The sequence below is a fragment of the Ammospiza nelsoni genome, chromosome 18 (assembly GCF_027579445.1).
Source record: "Ammospiza nelsoni isolate bAmmNel1 chromosome 18, bAmmNel1.pri, whole genome shotgun sequence".
Taxonomy (NCBI): Eukaryota; Metazoa; Chordata; class Aves; order Passeriformes; family Passerellidae; genus Ammospiza; species Ammospiza nelsoni.
The window spans coordinates 11,758,469-11,776,191 of NC_080650.1; the positions used below are offsets into that span (position 1 = coordinate 11,758,469).

Here is a 17,723-nt window from a genome sequence, read left to right on the forward strand (position 1 = left end):
GAAGCAGACCAATAGAAAAGGGTCTGGAATAACAACCCTTTGCTATTCAGATTAAACTGACTGAAACTTTCATATGTTTGTCTGGGAGAAGTTGGAAAGTGGATTTAAAAGTGTATATTTAACATGAAGATAAGGCAGTAAACAAGCTAACTTTGAACTTTGTTTCCTGCTTTGGGATGTGGCTTGGCCATATGATTTTCAGAGATCAATCAGAATCAATCTCAGTTATTCCACAATTTGTACTTACATAAAACTTGAGCAGAGCACCATCTGAATTGCAACACCAGGATCTTCTTCCCAAATACTCATGAGCTGTGTTCAGCAGCATAAGTGAAGAAGGCAACATAGGAGTATCAGGACTCACTGGAAGAAAGAAATTGGTAAATATTAAAGTAGCACAGAACTGAGTTAAATCTGAGTCAATGCTTCAAGTGGCAAACAGCTTCCTCTGGTGTAAAGTGATGCTTGCAAAGCCCTCTCCTCCCTTCAGCCAGCAAGGTAAGACAACAAACAAATATTTTATTACTTATATTTCTGAGCTGGATGGTAAAGAGCTCAGGAGCAATATGTAAAAGTGAAGAAATAATCCACCTTCTTCTCCCTGGTTCTGCTGCTGCTGGCAGCAAAGGGATCGAAAAGCATCTTCCTCATGCTGGATGATCCTGTGCAGGATAATCCATGGCAGCACTGAGGACACATAGGGCTCCTTTGGCTCCTCCTGGACAGCCATGCTGCAGTCTATGATCTAATAAAGAAACACACATTATACACACAAAGTGATGTAAACACAGGTTGGGTGTGAATCCCTCCCAAACAACCCAAAGTCAGCAGCACATTTTACCCCAAGGAAATAATCTAAAGTTGAGCCTCAGCTTCTCACAAGTGGCTGTGAAAATGCTTGAGGTAAATCAATCAGTAGGGGAGGGGTAGTAGATTATTTGCCCTACTCTGACATTGCTCTTGCAGCCCCATTTTCCACCTAGATGTGTCTCTGTTAACATGCTATATGAGCAATTCATAGTAAGCAAATACACAGCAGCAATTCTTAGCATTACTACACCTCATTATTGTACAAGAAATTTCCCTACAACCCAGATACAGAGAAACTTACAAAAATTCCTGAATTCTAGAACAGGTGTTACAACAACTGTTAAAGACCATCTTGAATCATTAAAGATCCTACATAAATTATGTGCCTGAACACTCTGTTCTCCAGAACTCCATTACATTCCATAAAACATGCAACTTTACACAATAAGAGTATGATTTTGTAAGTAGTGAAGGGTCCTTGGCTTTTACAGAAGTAAATGGAGATTTGAGAACTGCAAGCACATTGAATTCTGACATTAACTAGACCTGCTTCTTAATAGAACTGCCATTTGTAAGTTTGCCATTTGTTACCTGGACTGAAAATGCTTGTTCAGCTTTGAGGTTTGAAAGTACCTTAAGTAAAAGGCTACAATTAGCTGTATTCATACTTCTAGAAGAAATTCACATTTCACTTTTCCCCTGCCATGTTCAGATCACCCTCTGTTTTTACTAGAAAAAACAGCACTTGCAAGCAATTCTACCATGCCTGTAAGGTTTATGGGACCTTCCCCTCCAGCCTGAAGCACTTACAGGCAAGATCAGAATTTACAAGCTACACCCAGGCAGCTCAACCAGTCTTCATATTATCACTATTTCAAATAGCCCAAAATCCCAGTGTTGTGTTATCTTACCACCATATTTGATTGTTTTAGGCAGCTCAACCAATCTTCACATTATTACCATTTCAAATAGCCTAAAACCCCAGTGCTGGGATATCTTACCACCATATTTGATTGTTCTAGGCAGCTCAACCACTCTTCACATTATTACCATTTCAAATAGCCTAAAACCCCAGAGTTGGGCTATCTCACCACCATATTTGATTGTTCTAGGCAGCTTGGCAGTGGATCTAGCTGCTGGTAGTGGATCTAGAACAGGTGTGTGCTCAGTGCAGCTCTATCACACTGCAGACTATGGCAATGCTCACACAAAATGGTAAATACCAGCTTCCCAAAAATGTAACCAAAGCCATCACTAGGAGTGGGTGGGAATTCACCCAGCAGCTGCAGCATGCCCTGAGTCCTGCAGCATGCCCTGAGTCCTGCAGCACACAGCACATCCCTGGTGCCAGGCCATGCCTTACCTGGATCAGGTTGTTTGTTAATCGAACCAGGCTCGGTGTGACAGAGGAGTCTTTCAGGATGCTGTTAACTGAGGATAATGAAGTGTCTATTCCTGTCAGCAGCTGTGTTACCGTAGCAACCCACTCCTCTTTAGCAGAGGCTGCTGTCATGTTAATCATCTGCTGAATTGCTTCATTCAAGGCAACATCTGAGCATTCAAAGCATTGCTTGTAGTCTTTCAGTTTGAGCAGGGAGTCCTAGGGAATGTAAATATGAAAAAGATCTATTATAACAATGAAGAGTTTATTTTAAACATGAATGCACAGCAGGGCAAAGCAAAACATTATACTCAGTTAATGTGATCACTTCAATGAAATGAAGCAATAACTTTAAATGCAACATTAAAAGGACAATAGGAGGTGCATGGATCCTGGATGACAAATACACAAGTAGGATCTAAATACAAAAAAATCTTCACATCTTTCTGCTTTAATAAATGATGCAAGGAAAGAAAATAGGAAAGGGATGGCTGTAGGTCTGTAATTCTAATGATCTACAGCTGAATAAAGCCCTTACAAGAAACAGGGTTTGGATCTTTATGATCTCGTGCTACCATTTTATTGCTTCATAAATAACAAAGTGGCAACTCCAAGGCCAGTGTAATAGCAACTTCTCCTGCTTTTTTCTGCTCTAAAGAGGTTGGGTCACCAGATGGAAAATGTGGGACTTGGTTCAGTACAGTTAAAAACCCATCAGTCTTTTTTTGTGCAAACATTTTTTCCCCAGAAAAACCTAATATACTCAGCTGAGCTGAGCTCATTAATACACTTATTAAACACTTATTTTTACAGTGTCAAATGGTCTAACTCTACAGCAATTATACTGCATGTATCAACAGTATCTCATTCATGCAGGAGAGAGTCTTTACAGCATAAAAATCATTCATATGCTACATAACCAAGTTTCAGAATGGTTCTAAGTCACCATATAGTCAACAGCAGCATGAATTCATCCATAAAATAACTCAGGAAACTCAAGTTTCTGTTCATTCCATGGAGGCCTCAACATCTTGCATCTTTAGCCACATTCCCAGTCAGCAGAAGCTGGCACATTGCTAATGATGATGACAAAGCTGTGATCTTCACAGCATTTACAGGTTTGGTTCCATGTCTGGCTTTGTAAATAAGATTCGTAACTGTTAACATCCACTCCAGAAATCCTTCCATCCAGTTTTCAGGAGTAAGTCTTAATTCCTTACTGAAACAGATTTTGTAAGAAACAAAGCAAACCTGGAGGAGAAGCAGCTGAGCTGGTCTCTCAGGTATGGATGTGACAAACTCCAGGTGTTTGGCTCTGCCATAACCATTGAAGCACAAGGTTGGCCTGAGCAGATGCACCACAGCATTGTAGTCCCCTGCCTCATAGAGTCGCTGGATCTCTTCCAAAGACTGGCACCTCTCCAGAGATTTTAGGTTCTTTTCAATCTGCAAACATCACAGATGATACAATCTTAACCACAGATGATATAATCCTAACTTTTGTTTTTGCATATGTTTCACTACTGCCACTTCTCCCAGCTCTTAATGGGGAAGGGAAGGGAAGGGAAGGGAAGGGAAGGGAAGGGAAGGGAAGGGAAGGGAAGGGAAGGGAAGGGAAGGGAAGGGAAGGGAAGGGAAGGGAAGGGAAGGGAAGGGAAGGGAAGGGAAGGGAAGGGAAGGGAAGGGAAGGGAAGGGAAGGGAAGGGAAGGGAAGGGAAGGGAAGGGAAGGGAAGGGAAGGGAAAGGAAAAGGAAAGGAAAAGGAAAGGAAAAGGAAAGGAAAAGGAAAGGAAAAGGAAAGGAAAAGGAAAGGAAAAGGAAAGGAAAAGGAAAGGAAAAGGAAAGGAAAAGGAAAGGAAAAGGAAAGGAAAAGGAAAGGGAAGAGGGAAAGGGAAAGGGAAAGTAAAAGGGAAAGGGAAAGGGAAAGGGAAAGGGAAAGGGAAAGGGAAAGGGAAAGGGAAAGGGAAAGGGAAAGGGAAAGGACTGTTTCAATAATTTACTGCTGCTTTAAGGTTTTTATTTTGCATAAAAACAATCTAAAGATGTACAGGACCAACAGATACAAAAACTGTAGTTTTTGTAGCCTTGACAAAATATTCAAACTACCAAACCCTCACTCTGAGATGGAGCAAACTTCCCTCACAAAAGAATTGATTAATGGGTGACATTTGAAACTGGGAGAGATGGATTGTGAGGGATGGAACAGGGAACACACACCTGTAAATGAGCTCTTACCTCCTCTAAAGACACCACAGAATCCACATGCAGGTTGGGCAGGCGGATCACGGTGCTGCTCTCACTGCCAGCCTCAGCCTGGCTGCTGCTGGAGCTCTGCAGCATCTCAGTGCAGATATCATAGTTCTCAAGTGCCTGTTCCATGTCTCCCTATGGAAACAATACACAGGAAAACAATCAACAAAAAAAATCCTACAGTTCTCACAGCAGAAAGTCTCCAAAACTTGTAGAAAATGTTTAAATTTAATGCAGGCACTGCCAGTGTGATTACTGCATGTCCTCAAAAAATATAAAATAAATTCAACTGAATAGCTCAAATTAAAGCAAAAATATTTTAAAATATTTACCAATTATTTCAATAATGGATGAAACAAATAAGAAAAATGGAATTCAGCCTGTATAAATTTGTAAGATTGGTCTGGAGTGCTAAAATCCCTTTCCTTAAAAAGGCAGAAGAGTAAACCAGCAGAAATAACTCCTCCATTTGTGCAAATTAAAACACTGAGCAAAGAAACATTCATATATTCTGCAAAGCGAATGAACTCTCCTTGCTCTGTGCAAAGTAAGTACTGAAATTGAGATGTCAGGGAGGCATGCACAGGCAAAATACAACTCTGCATATTACAAGGAAAAAAGTGCCAGTAGTTGTATAGGAACTCTCACTTTTTCTAAATAACTTTATTGGAAAGGAATCCTTAGGTGCAGGGAAAAAAAAGGGGGAAGGAACAAGTTAGTTCACACTTATGAAAACTGACTCACACAATTAGTTGACAACAGATTTAAACATAATTATTGCATTAAAAAACCCTCTTTGATGTCCTGGGGAAGCAACACAGAGAGGTAGAAAAAGACTGAGATCAAATAACATTTCTTTCAAATTATTCCCTTAGTGATAGGCTTAAAAACCTCTGCTTCAAAATTTGCATATTAAATTTAAAGTCTTCAAAAGCAGAACCACACCACCTTGAAAAAGCAGAGGGAACAGTAAAAAAAAAGAGCCTGTTTCAGTTCAAATCTGAATTTTGGTGTTCCTGAAACTCTGACAGTGTCCATGAATCCAGACCCTTAAAAATCTTATGTTCTGCAGCTCCCCAACACTATTCCAAGTAGCTTTAGTACAAATATTTTCTTTTAAGCTGAGTACAAGTTCATTTAAACAAAGACATATATTAAACATATCTGAATATTTGCTGAGCATGTGAGACCTCCTACTTCATTTCCACCTCAACCCTCAGGGGAAGTTAATCATATTTAGAAGCAAAATGAAATCACTATGTTTTAAGCTGATTTTATCCACATGCCTAAAAGAGTTGAGATTCCTGAATCAGCTGCATCTGAAGAATATTTGCAGGAACACAGAATATAAGAAAATAAAAGTAGTGTAGAAAGTAATCTTAGCCCTAAGGAGCTGCAGCTGGGCCAGTTATCAAAGATTAGGAACAGGCCTGACTTTACCAGGCCACAGCTGTAAGCAATGAGAAGAAGAGAGCAATAAAGGAGTGTGGTGGCTCTTTTTGAAAAAGAGAGGGTAGCCTTGATGTAATATTCAAACTACCAAACCCTCACTTCTTCACAAAGTAGCCAGGGGGAGTCAGTTGGTTACTTTGTGAAGAAGACTCAGTGCCCTGGGGAGTTGCCCACGAGGAAACACCAAGAAGGTTTGGAATTTTTGTGATAAAGAGATAACGGTATGGAACCCCTGTGATAAAATGATAACATATTGACTTGAATTTGGGACAAGCTGTGTTTGTTACACCAAAAGCAAACCCCACCTGCAGTGCCAGGAACCGAGCCTTGAGCCAATAGACTCGAGTGACAAATTCCATCCAGCCTTCCTCAAACAAATCTCGCTGTGAGGATGCAAAGGACAGCTGCAGCAGGTCTCCCAAAAAATGGGTTCCTGGGAAGTCAGGACCAAACTTGCCATTCACAGAGGCAGCAGGACAATTTCTTGGAGAAACTGCAAGTCAATGAATTACATTTTATTATTAAATTACTGGCATCCCATGGAAAGAGTCCCACAGAGCAGAATTTCAAAGGTCTGATCTACCTGAAGGTAAACAATTGATAAAGCAATAAAACACAGATCTGGAAGATATTAAGAAAAAATAGCTCCAAAATCCAGTGAATTCCTAGAAACACTTCTTCATACACTCCCAGTGTTTTTAGAGTTTGAAGAAAATTTAAGTTCTCACCTGTAGAACTCTTCCCTTTTGTCAGTAGCCACTGATCTAATTGCAGCTCCATGCAAGAAAGGCTCATTATCATCATATCCTTCAGAAAAAGTAAGGAGATATCAAAAGAGTATTCACAGCAAGAAATACATTAAAAGAAGCATAAATTAAAAAAAAATCACTAAATTTGCAATTTACTTCAAAGAAAGCCTTCATCTTGTCCTCTTGGGATTTCTATTCCCAAGCTATAACTACTTCTTCTGCCTGAGGTGTACAGTAACTGACAAATCAACAGGTACAAAGGCAAACAATACTCAGAACCATTAAAAAAGAAAAATCTCAGTTCATGGAAGAAGGTCAGAACAGCATTGCCTGATGTTAGAAAAAAGGCATCCTTACTTTTTAACTTGGCTGAAATTAAACTATATTAAATTGCCAAATCATGCCAAAAGCACGATTCCAGAATATAGCAGTAGCACAGACATTTGAAAAATAAGACAAAATTTAAGAAAAGTAAGCAGTTATGCAGTAATAATGAGAGCCAAGGGAATACATTTATAAATACATTTACATTTGTTTTAAAAAGGGCATATATATGAAATATATACATAAATAAATCACAGGATGTATAAAAATTTAACATCTGCCACATAGAGGCACTTTTGTTTGTTTTGCAAATGACATCAATGGAACACAGCAATTTCCATAATTAATATTTCATTTGCAAAGAAGTAAAAACACTTGATCTGAAAAAATATTTCCAACTGAAGTCATACCAAAGGCAAATAACTTTCCAAATGAATACAGACTGCTAACATTAAAAAGATAACATAGGCTGGCTCAGTGGCCAAGAATTATCAGAACTGGTTTTATAATTCTCGAAATATCATCTTCTACCATTAAGCTGGTTTAACAATAATGTAAAGAACTTATTCTTTCTTCTATTTGCTTTCAGGAAATTCCATATGGATAAAGGTAATAAAATGGTAATGCTGAGGAGGTGGTTTTGGTTTGTTTTGTTGTTGTTTGGGATTTTGCTGTAAATTTCAGGTTATCTTAAAACTACAGAGTATTTACTCTACTTAAAGCAGCAATGCTGACCCTCAATCAGGCAGTGAGAACAGAGCAGCCTCTGTTCTGACCTGATGACAAAACAAAACTGTGTCACGTCAGAAGAAAAGGAAGGGGGGAAGGAAAAAAGAAAGAGCAACGACAGAATAAAGGGGTAAAATATACCTGTGTCTATGACATCTCTGTGGGTGTATGTGTGCATAAACACACCCTATACACAGGTCAGAGCTGCATGTGGCATCACCCAGGTGTGCTCAGCCCAGAAGAGCTCCAGGAGCTGCAGTGCACCCAAGTTTGGGACAGTTACCACAGCTGGGACAAGCAGAGCTGAGCCAAACCTGTGTCTGCTGGATCTCACTGGGTACTTTGGGCACCCTGACACCAGGACAACAGCAAATACGGAATAAGGAAAGGTGCTGCATTACCTTGATGTGTTGATTGCTTGAGTCCCTCAGGAGTGGGTTGGGGAGGCTGCTGCTGTGCTTCCTCCAGCTGTTGTAGATGCTGAGCACCACCTCACACAAACCAGGAGGCCACTTCACCAGGAACTTCTGGCTGATGACTTTCAGGTATCTCATCATCAGCTCCAAGATCCCACCATTGTTCAGGTTATCCAGCAGGAATTCATGAACATCCTGTTTTTCTAGAAAACAGAAAAACACAAAGGCCTACATCTAAGGTTGAGGCAGATCATAACCTGAAAGAATTAAGTTTCAACAGTGTTTTGTGCCCTTCAATCACAACAGTTCTGCACTGCACATGTGCAGAATTCAGTTACTGCATTCCAATCTGTTTAAATGGAAATTCCACACAACTGGGCTCCTGCACAGTGATTGAGCAATTCCCCAAGACTTAAAAAGTTAGTAGCAACTGAGATACTTCTATACTATAAAATTATACTTTTTAAAAAGCATATACTTCCATATCTTCAGGCATGACAGAAAAATAGAGAAAATAAAGCACACAATACAGCAAAACCAACAAAGAATGAGCAAAGGATATAAGGCAATCCCTACCAGACTCCATAAATGTTGTAGAATCAAAGGACATTCTGTGTGGTCCAACATGCTGAAAATTCTCCTCTTTGATCTCTGATTGCACCTCATAGTTATTGAAAGGGTCCTCCTCCTCCTCAGGGTCCAATTTCCTTAATCTGTGTGAAAGGGGGGCAAGAACCACAATATCAACAAAGTCCTCATTCTTTATTACTAGATGAAATCTAAATATGAAACACTGTGCAAATGTTAACAGTGAGAATATATTACTGAAACAAATTCAGAGATTTGCATCCGGTTCCTTTTGTCCAAATCAAGATTACTTTATCTTATCCATTTTGATTTGTGCATTGTCCACTAATTCACTTTAACAGCAGTAAAAGCTGTTTTATTTAATTTTAATTCAGCAATTTTTACTAAAAGCAATATTATTAAATTTATCAGAAGATAATGCACCACATCTGCTTAAAAAAAACCAAAAAAAACATTGGACCAGTAGTTTTAAGGTTGGGAGGATATCAATCAAACAAAATCCCAAACAGCTTCACCTCTGATCATCTTATAATGAAAGTTTTCACAGTACAGTACCTGGAAGGAAGGAATTTCACCAACAGCTCCTGAAAGTCAACCTTCTCCTCTTTCTTACACTTGGTGTTCCGAACTCTGGCAGATCTCCTTTTGGCTGTTTCTCCACTGTCTTCTGTAATTCTTCTTCTCTTCACTCCTTTCTTAGATTTATCACCTGCAGATATGTCACCTAAAAACATAATGAAAAAAAACTCAAAACCTGACAGGTTAAATTGACAAATAAAAAGTGAGTAATCTTTTTTATTTTTAAAAACGTAATTACACAGCAGCACTTGAGATTCATTGGTTTCCTTCTGAAGACAGTGCCAAAAAAATCTTGTACAGATTTCAAATAAATATAGCTGACAGTTTGGTCTTCTCAGCTTCTTAAAGTGACACATGAGCAGAAAAATAACACAGTCATCTTTTTGTAAAGCAGCTCATTCATTCTAAGGAGCTCCCATCATTAAAAGTTTGATATGCATCACTGCTGGAATGGAGTCACAATTTTTCACATCCTAAAGACTGAAAAACTGAAGTGTGGGGTAACAGCACAAAACCAGAAAAGGTCAGATACTCCTTCACTTTCTCTATCAGGTGTTACACATATGCTGAAAAGGCTCTGACTCCACCAATGTGCAGCTGAAAGACAGCATGTCCCAAAGAATTCTGAAGTGATTTTTATACCCAGATAAGTAGGAAAGGTATCTTGAATCTTAGACTGAAGTACCTTGCTCACCTACAGCAGCTCCTGGCTCCAATGAACTCTGGCTGTGACTTGGGAAGTTGGGTGTGGTTGGAGTGTAAGGTAACACAGGATCTGGCACTGTCACCACTGGATTAGTGCTGACAGGAGTTGGCTGAATAACACTGACAGGAGTAGAGGTGGGAGAAAGCATCAAATGTTGAACTGGGTCTCTGTACTCTGAGAGATCAATTCTCTTTCCCAGACTGGGGCGAGGAGGATCACACGTTGTGAGGTGCTGATACATGGCAAGCAAGGCTTCTCCCAAACACTTCCACCTGCAAGGGAAACACAACAGCATCACAATGTCTTCACTTCTTGTCACACTATTTTCTATATTAAGTTTACAAACCTAACAGCATTCAACATTGTTTTTTCACTAACAGCTTAGAGATAGCAAGAGCAGCTTCTCAGTGGGACAACCATACACACCTGAGTGTCAAAAACCTGTTCCAGCACTCAAAAAATGTCTCTAAAAACACAAGGTTCATGCAGTAGTTGCTGAGGAAATTATACCAAAAGCTAAAAAAAAAGTAGTGTCAAAGAAAATTTTCAGGTTCTGCATTCAATCAGCAACACTAAAAGAACTCATCCTTATTCACAAGTGTGAACAATTTCTCTGCAATACAAACTACATGCAGAGTCCATTAATATTCCAGAAAAACTTGTGCAATACAAAAACCAAACCCCAATCCTTTATGCCTTAATAAAGACACACATAACAACTTACTAGTATCCTTATATCTTCCTGCAAGTAAAGAATTGCAAATTTTTTTCTGAGTTTTCATTATTCCAGTAGTAAAAACAATTTTTAAAAACTAAAGTTGCTTTGAAATTCACATACAAACTAGTCATATATGAAAAATCCAGTAGTATGTTGGAATAGCTGCCAAATCATTCTCAGATAGCACATTTGTTTTTTACATCACTGGTTTAAAATCAAAAGTTGAAAACTAATAGCTGTGGGGTTTATGCTAAAACCACAAGCACACCAAACCAACCTATAACCTTGTAAGAAAATGCTGAGGGAGTTGGTTTGTTTTTACAAGGAAATAAAAGGTGTGTCGCAGACATTTCTCCACAGAAATCCTTCCTTTTGGATTTCTGTGTCTTCGGGAGGCCAGAGGCCTCTGAAGACAAGGTAAACAATTATTATCAGCTGCTGTGGAATGCAATAGGATTCACCTTGATTGGCTCATTTTCTATGTTTATAATTAAGAGCCAATCATCAGTTCAAGCCAGGGGACTGAGTCCTTGGCCACAACTTTTTTGTGGGTTCTTTTCTATCTCTTCTTAGCTTAGCTAGCAGCTCTGCAAAACCTCTCTCTATATTCTATTAGTATAACTATAATGTATAATATCATATATTAATAAATCAAGCCTTCTGATCAAGATACAAGATTCACTGTCTCTCTATCACCAGCCAGCGGCCCACACAGGTCGCTGTAATAAAGGTGTTTTGAAGAAATCTAAAGCACAACACAGTTATCAGGATATGTGCTTCAGAGGATCTTTTTGAAAAGAGAAAATACCAAGACGTACGTGAAAAAGGGAATTGGCTGCACCAGCCTGAGGTCTGGCTCCCTGTCACGCACCAGCAGCACCTGTCTCTTCTTACGGAGCTCCAGCGCCTCATTTATGATCCTTCCTGCTTCAGCTGCACTCACATTCACATTATGGATAGACATGTCACTAAGAAATAACAAAAAATGGAGATAAGTGAAAGTTTTTGTTTGCTGGGTTGTTTTATTAAAGCCTAGAGGGGATTCATTTAATAGCATCATGTAAAGTAACAAAAGCAGCATTAAAAGAAGCATTCACATAACATCATGCTACCAACTTTATGGCACACTCATATATAGATGTCTCAACCACCAGAAATCTTTGTTCTGAATGATCAGTTAACTTAGACACATCCTGTAAATTTTATGGGCCTCTATTTTCCCACTTTCCTCCTACCCACTCCTCCTATAAAATCCATACAGATAGAAAAGGGGAGTTTTTGGTGAGGTTTTCTTGGGGGGTGAGAGTTGTTTTGGCTGTTATTGGTTTGTTTTAATTAGGAAAACTAAAGTGAATGCTGCAGGGATCAGGAACTAATTAGTAAAATAAAGGCAGATGATTACAAGAGATCTAGGTATGAAAATAAATGAGCAGCAACAAATGGATTATTTTCATCTTTCTACCTTGCTTCAAAAGGAATTCCTGAAGAACATTCTGTCAGCAGCACCAACATGTTATTATTCAGAAGGAAGGTCAGCAAGGTAAAAGCACAAGATCTGAGCAACCCCAAACCCAAAATTTACACCCCAAAGGCAGTATATACTCTAATAAGACAAAACTCACCATTTGAGAAACATCCTTAAGGAATCTTTCTGGAGGCAAGGCTGCTCCTCAAAGATCTTCTCCTTCAGAACCAATCCTTTGCTATACAGACAATCTTTTTCCAGAGCTTTGCAGATAAAGTACAAACATGCTGACAGAGAAATAAAAATGGAATGGTCAATGGCTGCTTTGGTTCATTCAAAGCTCCCATTTCTGGGCCTCACATACACCACTGAATTCCACCCAAATGTGACATTTACATTAATTAGTCCAATTGCTTTGTAAGGTGTTAAATAATTACATGCATACAGTTAAAATAGCCTATTGTGTCTTCCTAGGTACTGTATCCAGAAAAAAAAAAAAGTAATTAATTTTGTTTAAACAATGTTTGGAGTACATCTTTCACTTACTTTCAAGCCTGTTCTGGCACAGAAGAAATTAGAACCATAAAACAGCAACACAATTATTCACCATTTTTATGTTATCAAATGTCTTAACTACAGATTCCATTAGTGAAGCAAGCAGTGTATCCACTGCTGTAACTACAATTAATCCTTCCAGGCTATGAATGAGACTGTAGATTTATACCCAAACCCTGGAGTTATGCAGCAGGAAATTACCAGAAAACCAAAACCAACATAGGTGGAAAGGTAGAGGAACAGTGTACAGGGAACTTCCTGCAGAGGCTCTGATCTGTGAGACCACAGACATTTATTTTTAGGGTAACCAAAAGTAAATAATAAAACTTCTCTAAACCATCATGCTTTATAATTCAGTAAAATCTCTATCATGGAGTAGCAGTCTCTATCAAACCCTGCTGCATTGCTTAAGCAAGACACACTTCAACCTATAGATTTCATTGTAACAATTTTTTCTGGTATGTAAAATCACATACTGAGATGCTGTTCATGCACTGTACTCACTTGTATAGTCACTGAGTGTATACAAAATTGTGATAAGGTTATCCAAACAAGGCCAGTGATCAGGATTGCACCTGAGCCCTTCTTCAAAAGCGTGACGAGCCAAGGGCAGGCGGATCAGCTTTATCGCCACACGACCGATTTTATACCAGAGATTCACATCAGTGGAGTCCAGCATTACAGCCTGGAAACACAACAAACAGAATCATCCACATTTCAGACATGCAAACCCACCTTGCTGCAGGACTGGCACTGCTTTAGTTTTCAGCAGGACCACAACTGCTTTGGTGGACCAATTTTATCCCACACAGCATCAGAAAAACCACAGTATTCAACTGTACACTGACATGATGTATGCTGGATGTGTCTGTCTGTATTTTAAGAAGTTTTCACAAATATTAAGGCTCCAGTGTCTAATTTCAGCTGCACTGTACCTCCAGATAGAACTCCATGGCTGTCTCTAAGTCATCCCGCTGTGCTGCCAGTTGTGCCAGGTTTTTATAGGTGGAGTATTTTAACATCAAGCCCGGGTGCTTCAGCCCTTCTTTCTCATCACCAGAAAGAACGGCCTAGAAATAAAAAAATAAATGCAATGTGGGCATTAGGAATCAGACAAGTAACAAGTACTGACATTTCTAGTTAGCCAGTTAGAAGTGAAGTAAGACAAAATATAGCAAACAGTTTCCAGAGTGTCATTGTCCCAAGGTCACTGACCTCTCTCAGAAGACGAATCTCAAGTAGCTCATGATAAGCTTTAGCAGACTCCTCAAATCTGTCATGTTTCTGAAGGTCCAGAGCTTTGTGGTACAAAGCAAAAGCTTCTGCTTCCTGTGATTTAAATAATTAGAATGTATTTATTAAGAAAACTTTATTAAATATATTTGGTTTCACACTTTCAATACTTTCTGCTATACAGCAGAACATTTGTGTTACTGTCCTAAAACAACTCGAGTGAAGTTTTAGTTACTCTATCAAGTCACAGAGTAACTAAACTTTTATAAGAACAAAATATCATGGTTGAACAAATCCCTACAATTAGAGGACAAAAGTCCCATTGAGACAAAACTTCATTAAGATAACTGTGGAATGACTCACCTGAGCTTCCTTGGTCTGTGTTTTATGGCTTTTGAAGGTACCTTCATAGTCATCCTCAACCGCGGAGCTCGCGTTCAGCGCTGCAATGCGGATCTGGAACGGCAATTGAGACATCACCAGAAATGTGAGAAATGTGGCACCTACAGATGTCCCAGTCCTTTGAAAACTGGATTTTTCTCTTTTTTTTTAATTAACTGGTACACAAACAATACTGAGAGATCTCTACACAAAGTTACAAGAGCTGTCATTAATTTAATCATCCCTAATTGCAAATAAACAAATATCAAAACCATTTCCCATCCAAAATCAGCTGAAAAAACGAAATTTCAAGTGTCTTGCAAGCAAGAGCTTTCCTAAATAGCCATATGCATTACAGTGATTTTTTTTCCAAATTCTTAAATTTACCAATAACTACAATCACTCCGAAAACAAAGTTCTCATTATGGCAATTTACTCTTAGTCCAGGGAAAGAGGAAAATTCTCAATTTTATTGCTAGCTAAACACCTCAAAAGCCATCTCAAAAAAGCCTTACCATGTTCACAACTATTCACAATGTCTTTCTCCAGGAATAGAAGGAAGAGTCTGTCACAAACAGGCCTGGAAAGCAAACAGGATTAGAATATTTATTCTGTTCACCAAAAAAAACATTCAGAAATAAAAGACAATACTTTACAGGAATACTTTAATAACCAATTAACCACCACCCCATGCTAAGAGATAGCCCACCAACTAAGGAACAATGATTCCACTGAGGAATAATTTTAATTGCTGCCACCCCTGGTACAAGAGAACCAGTGTTTGTCCCACAGCTGTTCTGAGTATCCTGACCAACCTCTACAGACCAGCCCCAATGCAAAAACAAGTTCTAGCTACTGCAGACACACATCTACTAGATGGGTGCAAACAAAAGAAATGGAACTTTTTCTAACTAGCATTTCTTCATTCTGAAAAAGAACATTCATACTTCCAGTCCTTTTTACCACCTGATAAAAAGTTTGAAGGGGTAAATACACTTTTATAACCTGTAAGTAATTTTTTCTTCATAAGTAAGCTCATAATTTATATTCAATTAACTGCTCGAAACATCATGTTAGTAAAGGCAAAAAATATGAAAGAGCTCTGTGCTGCTTTATAGAAAACCTTCACTGCTACATGATAAAACATTCCCATCAACTCAAACAAGAAGATGACATATGCAAGACAGGCTAAAAACAGTCTTTAATATCCTTTAATAGAAGAGTAAATCCAGAATTAGCCACAGCAGGAAGCAGTGGGAGCTTTGAACTCTAAGCTGAATTAACTCATACATCATCATGATGAGTTCTGCATGTGGAGAAAATGAGCCTGACAGGAATTTCACTCATTCAGCAATGCTGGCCCATGCACCACTGGTTCTCCCTGCCTGTGGTTAAACCAGACTGACAACTGCACAGCAATAAAGCATTTTTCTCTTTAAAGTCACCAGATAAACATTAATAAAACTTCAAATCTTCAGGACAAGCTCCTTGTCTATTTTCACATTAAGAAAATACATGCAGAGATATTAATGGTTGCTTTCAGATAGACTGAGTTACACATTTGGACAGGGTGTAGATGCTTGTGACATTTAAGTAACTCAGTCTGTATGATCCCAAATCAATTACATGTTTAAGTTGTAAATCCACTTACAAAAATGCCTGTATTCAGTAATATGCCCAAGACCTTTGCTGAATCCAAATAATCTTGCTCAAGGTGGCAGAGGAAGGCAACAGCAGGGACTACAGTCAAGGCTTTACATCCGAGGCTGGACTCTTGGGGAAAATGCAACTGCAGAAAATGTGGGAAAACAATTTCAGTTCCACTTATTATTTACACTGGAAGCTTGTAACAGGCAGGAACTTAGTGACAACCACACTCCTGCCTGGTGTTCACAGGCTGAAAGCACAGAACCAAACAGGACTGAGGTGCTGCTGGCAAGCAGGGGCAGGCGTTGCCCCACAGCTTTGGCAGGGTGTTATTTCATTTTACTTCAAACCAGGCACTGCACATGGCTGCAAAACTGAGGGAGGGAGTTCCAGCAGTGCCACAGCACTTCTAAACTGAGTGTGTCACTATTAGCACTCCAGAGGAACACAGCTACATGAGACAAGCAGGCAAAAAATAACTCCTCTCTCATATTAAGTACAAACCAGTTTGAATTTTAACAGATACAAGAGTGTCTGGCTATAAATCTGTGCCTACAACAGGTGTGCACATCCTCAAAGGCAATAGGACTTTTGCCTTCAAAACCTTCCCTCCTTTAACCTTAGCAGTTTAGAATTTAAGCAAATATTTCCAATGTCAGCTCTTGCTCCCAGAACTTGTGTTCGCAACTTCTAAGTAAGAAACAAAGGGAGTGACTTGGGCTTTCCCAGCTTTTGTTGTTCCTGCTACACTGGGGATCCATGCATTGCAGTTACACGTTTAATAACACTTGAGTTTTGTTCTGGCTTTCTTTCTTTAACATTGCAAAGCTCCGCCTCGCTTCAGCACAGCCGTTCTGACGGAACACGATCACTTTCCGCACGGAGCCCAGGGACGCTGCTCTCGCCGCTGGCCCGGAGGGCGGCACACGGGGCCGGGAGCCCCCGTTCGCCTCCGCCCGCGGCCCCGCGGAGGGACGGGCACGGCCGAGGCCGCTCAGGCCCGGCTCTCGCCACCCTCGCGGGGCAGGGCCCGAACGCCGCTGCCCCTCCGCGGGGCGGGGCGGACGGGACACTCACCTCGCGGGGCGGCCCCTGGCATGCCGGCGCTGCTCCCGGGGGGTTCCCGGGGGGTTCCCGGCGCGGCTCCCTCAGGCTCCCGCCGCTCCCCCGGGAGCCGCGCTCCGCCCGTTTCCACCGCAACCGCCTCCGGAGCCGCGGCGCCAGCAACGCAGCGCCGCATTGGCCGGGCCGCCCTGCGCTGCCAGCCAATGGCAGTGCCGCGCACTGGGGGGCGGGAGCGGCGGCTGAGGGCGCCTCGGGGTCGAGGTCCCGGCTGGGAAAACTCCGGGCTCGGTTTGGGCGGGAAAGCTCCGGGCTCGGGATCCCGGCTGGGAAAGCTCCGGGTTCGGGATCCCGGCTGGGAAAGCTCCGGGCTCGGTTTGGCCGGGAAAGCTCCGGGCTCGGGATCCCGGCCGGGAAAGCCCCGGGCTCACGGTCCCGGCTGGGAAGCGACACCCCCGTGCCGGCCAGACCACGTCCAGTCCTTCTTTAAACACTTGCAGGGATGGTGATTCCGCCACCTCCCTGGGCAGTGTTAAAAATAGGTTAGGAACTGTTGTAGAATAGTTTGTAATTGTTAAGTATGTACTATAGTTTGTTGTTGTAAAAGGGGTTAAAAGGGTAGTTATAAGAAATACGGTACTGAGCATACCGTATTGCACGTAAGTGAAGTGCATCTCCC

General features: G+C 40.6%; 1 protein-coding gene across 1 annotated transcript in view; it reads right to left on the minus strand.

Annotated features, from left to right (window-relative positions):
* The window catches only part of CABIN1 (calcineurin binding protein 1), a 116,619-nt gene extending 99,424 nt beyond the window's left edge, over nt 1–17,195 (minus strand). Inside the window, exons 1-20 of the mRNA XM_059485268.1 lie at nt 17,060–17,195; nt 15,987–16,124; nt 14,851–14,915; nt 14,318–14,410; nt 13,937–14,050; nt 13,657–13,791; nt 13,226–13,406; nt 12,324–12,453; nt 11,520–11,669; nt 9,972–10,255; nt 9,254–9,422; nt 8,687–8,823; nt 8,096–8,313; nt 6,621–6,699; nt 6,198–6,385; nt 4,426–4,575; nt 3,443–3,637; nt 2,174–2,410; nt 592–745; nt 248–363 (exon numbers count right to left, since the gene is read on the minus strand). Of these exons, the coding sequence (XP_059341251.1) occupies nt 248–363; nt 592–745; nt 2,174–2,410; nt 3,443–3,637; nt 4,426–4,575; nt 6,198–6,385; nt 6,621–6,699; nt 8,096–8,313; nt 8,687–8,823; nt 9,254–9,422; nt 9,972–10,255; nt 11,520–11,669; nt 12,324–12,453; nt 13,226–13,406; nt 13,657–13,791; nt 13,937–14,050; nt 14,318–14,410; nt 14,851–14,853 (2,733 nt within the window). The 5' untranslated portion in view covers nt 14,854–14,915; nt 15,987–16,124; nt 17,060–17,195. The remainder of the gene's footprint in view (nt 1–247; nt 364–591; nt 746–2,173; nt 2,411–3,442; nt 3,638–4,425; nt 4,576–6,197; nt 6,386–6,620; nt 6,700–8,095; nt 8,314–8,686; nt 8,824–9,253; nt 9,423–9,971; nt 10,256–11,519; nt 11,670–12,323; nt 12,454–13,225; nt 13,407–13,656; nt 13,792–13,936; nt 14,051–14,317; nt 14,411–14,850; nt 14,916–15,986; nt 16,125–17,059) is intronic.
* Between the last annotated feature and the right edge of the window lie 528 nt (nt 17,196–17,723).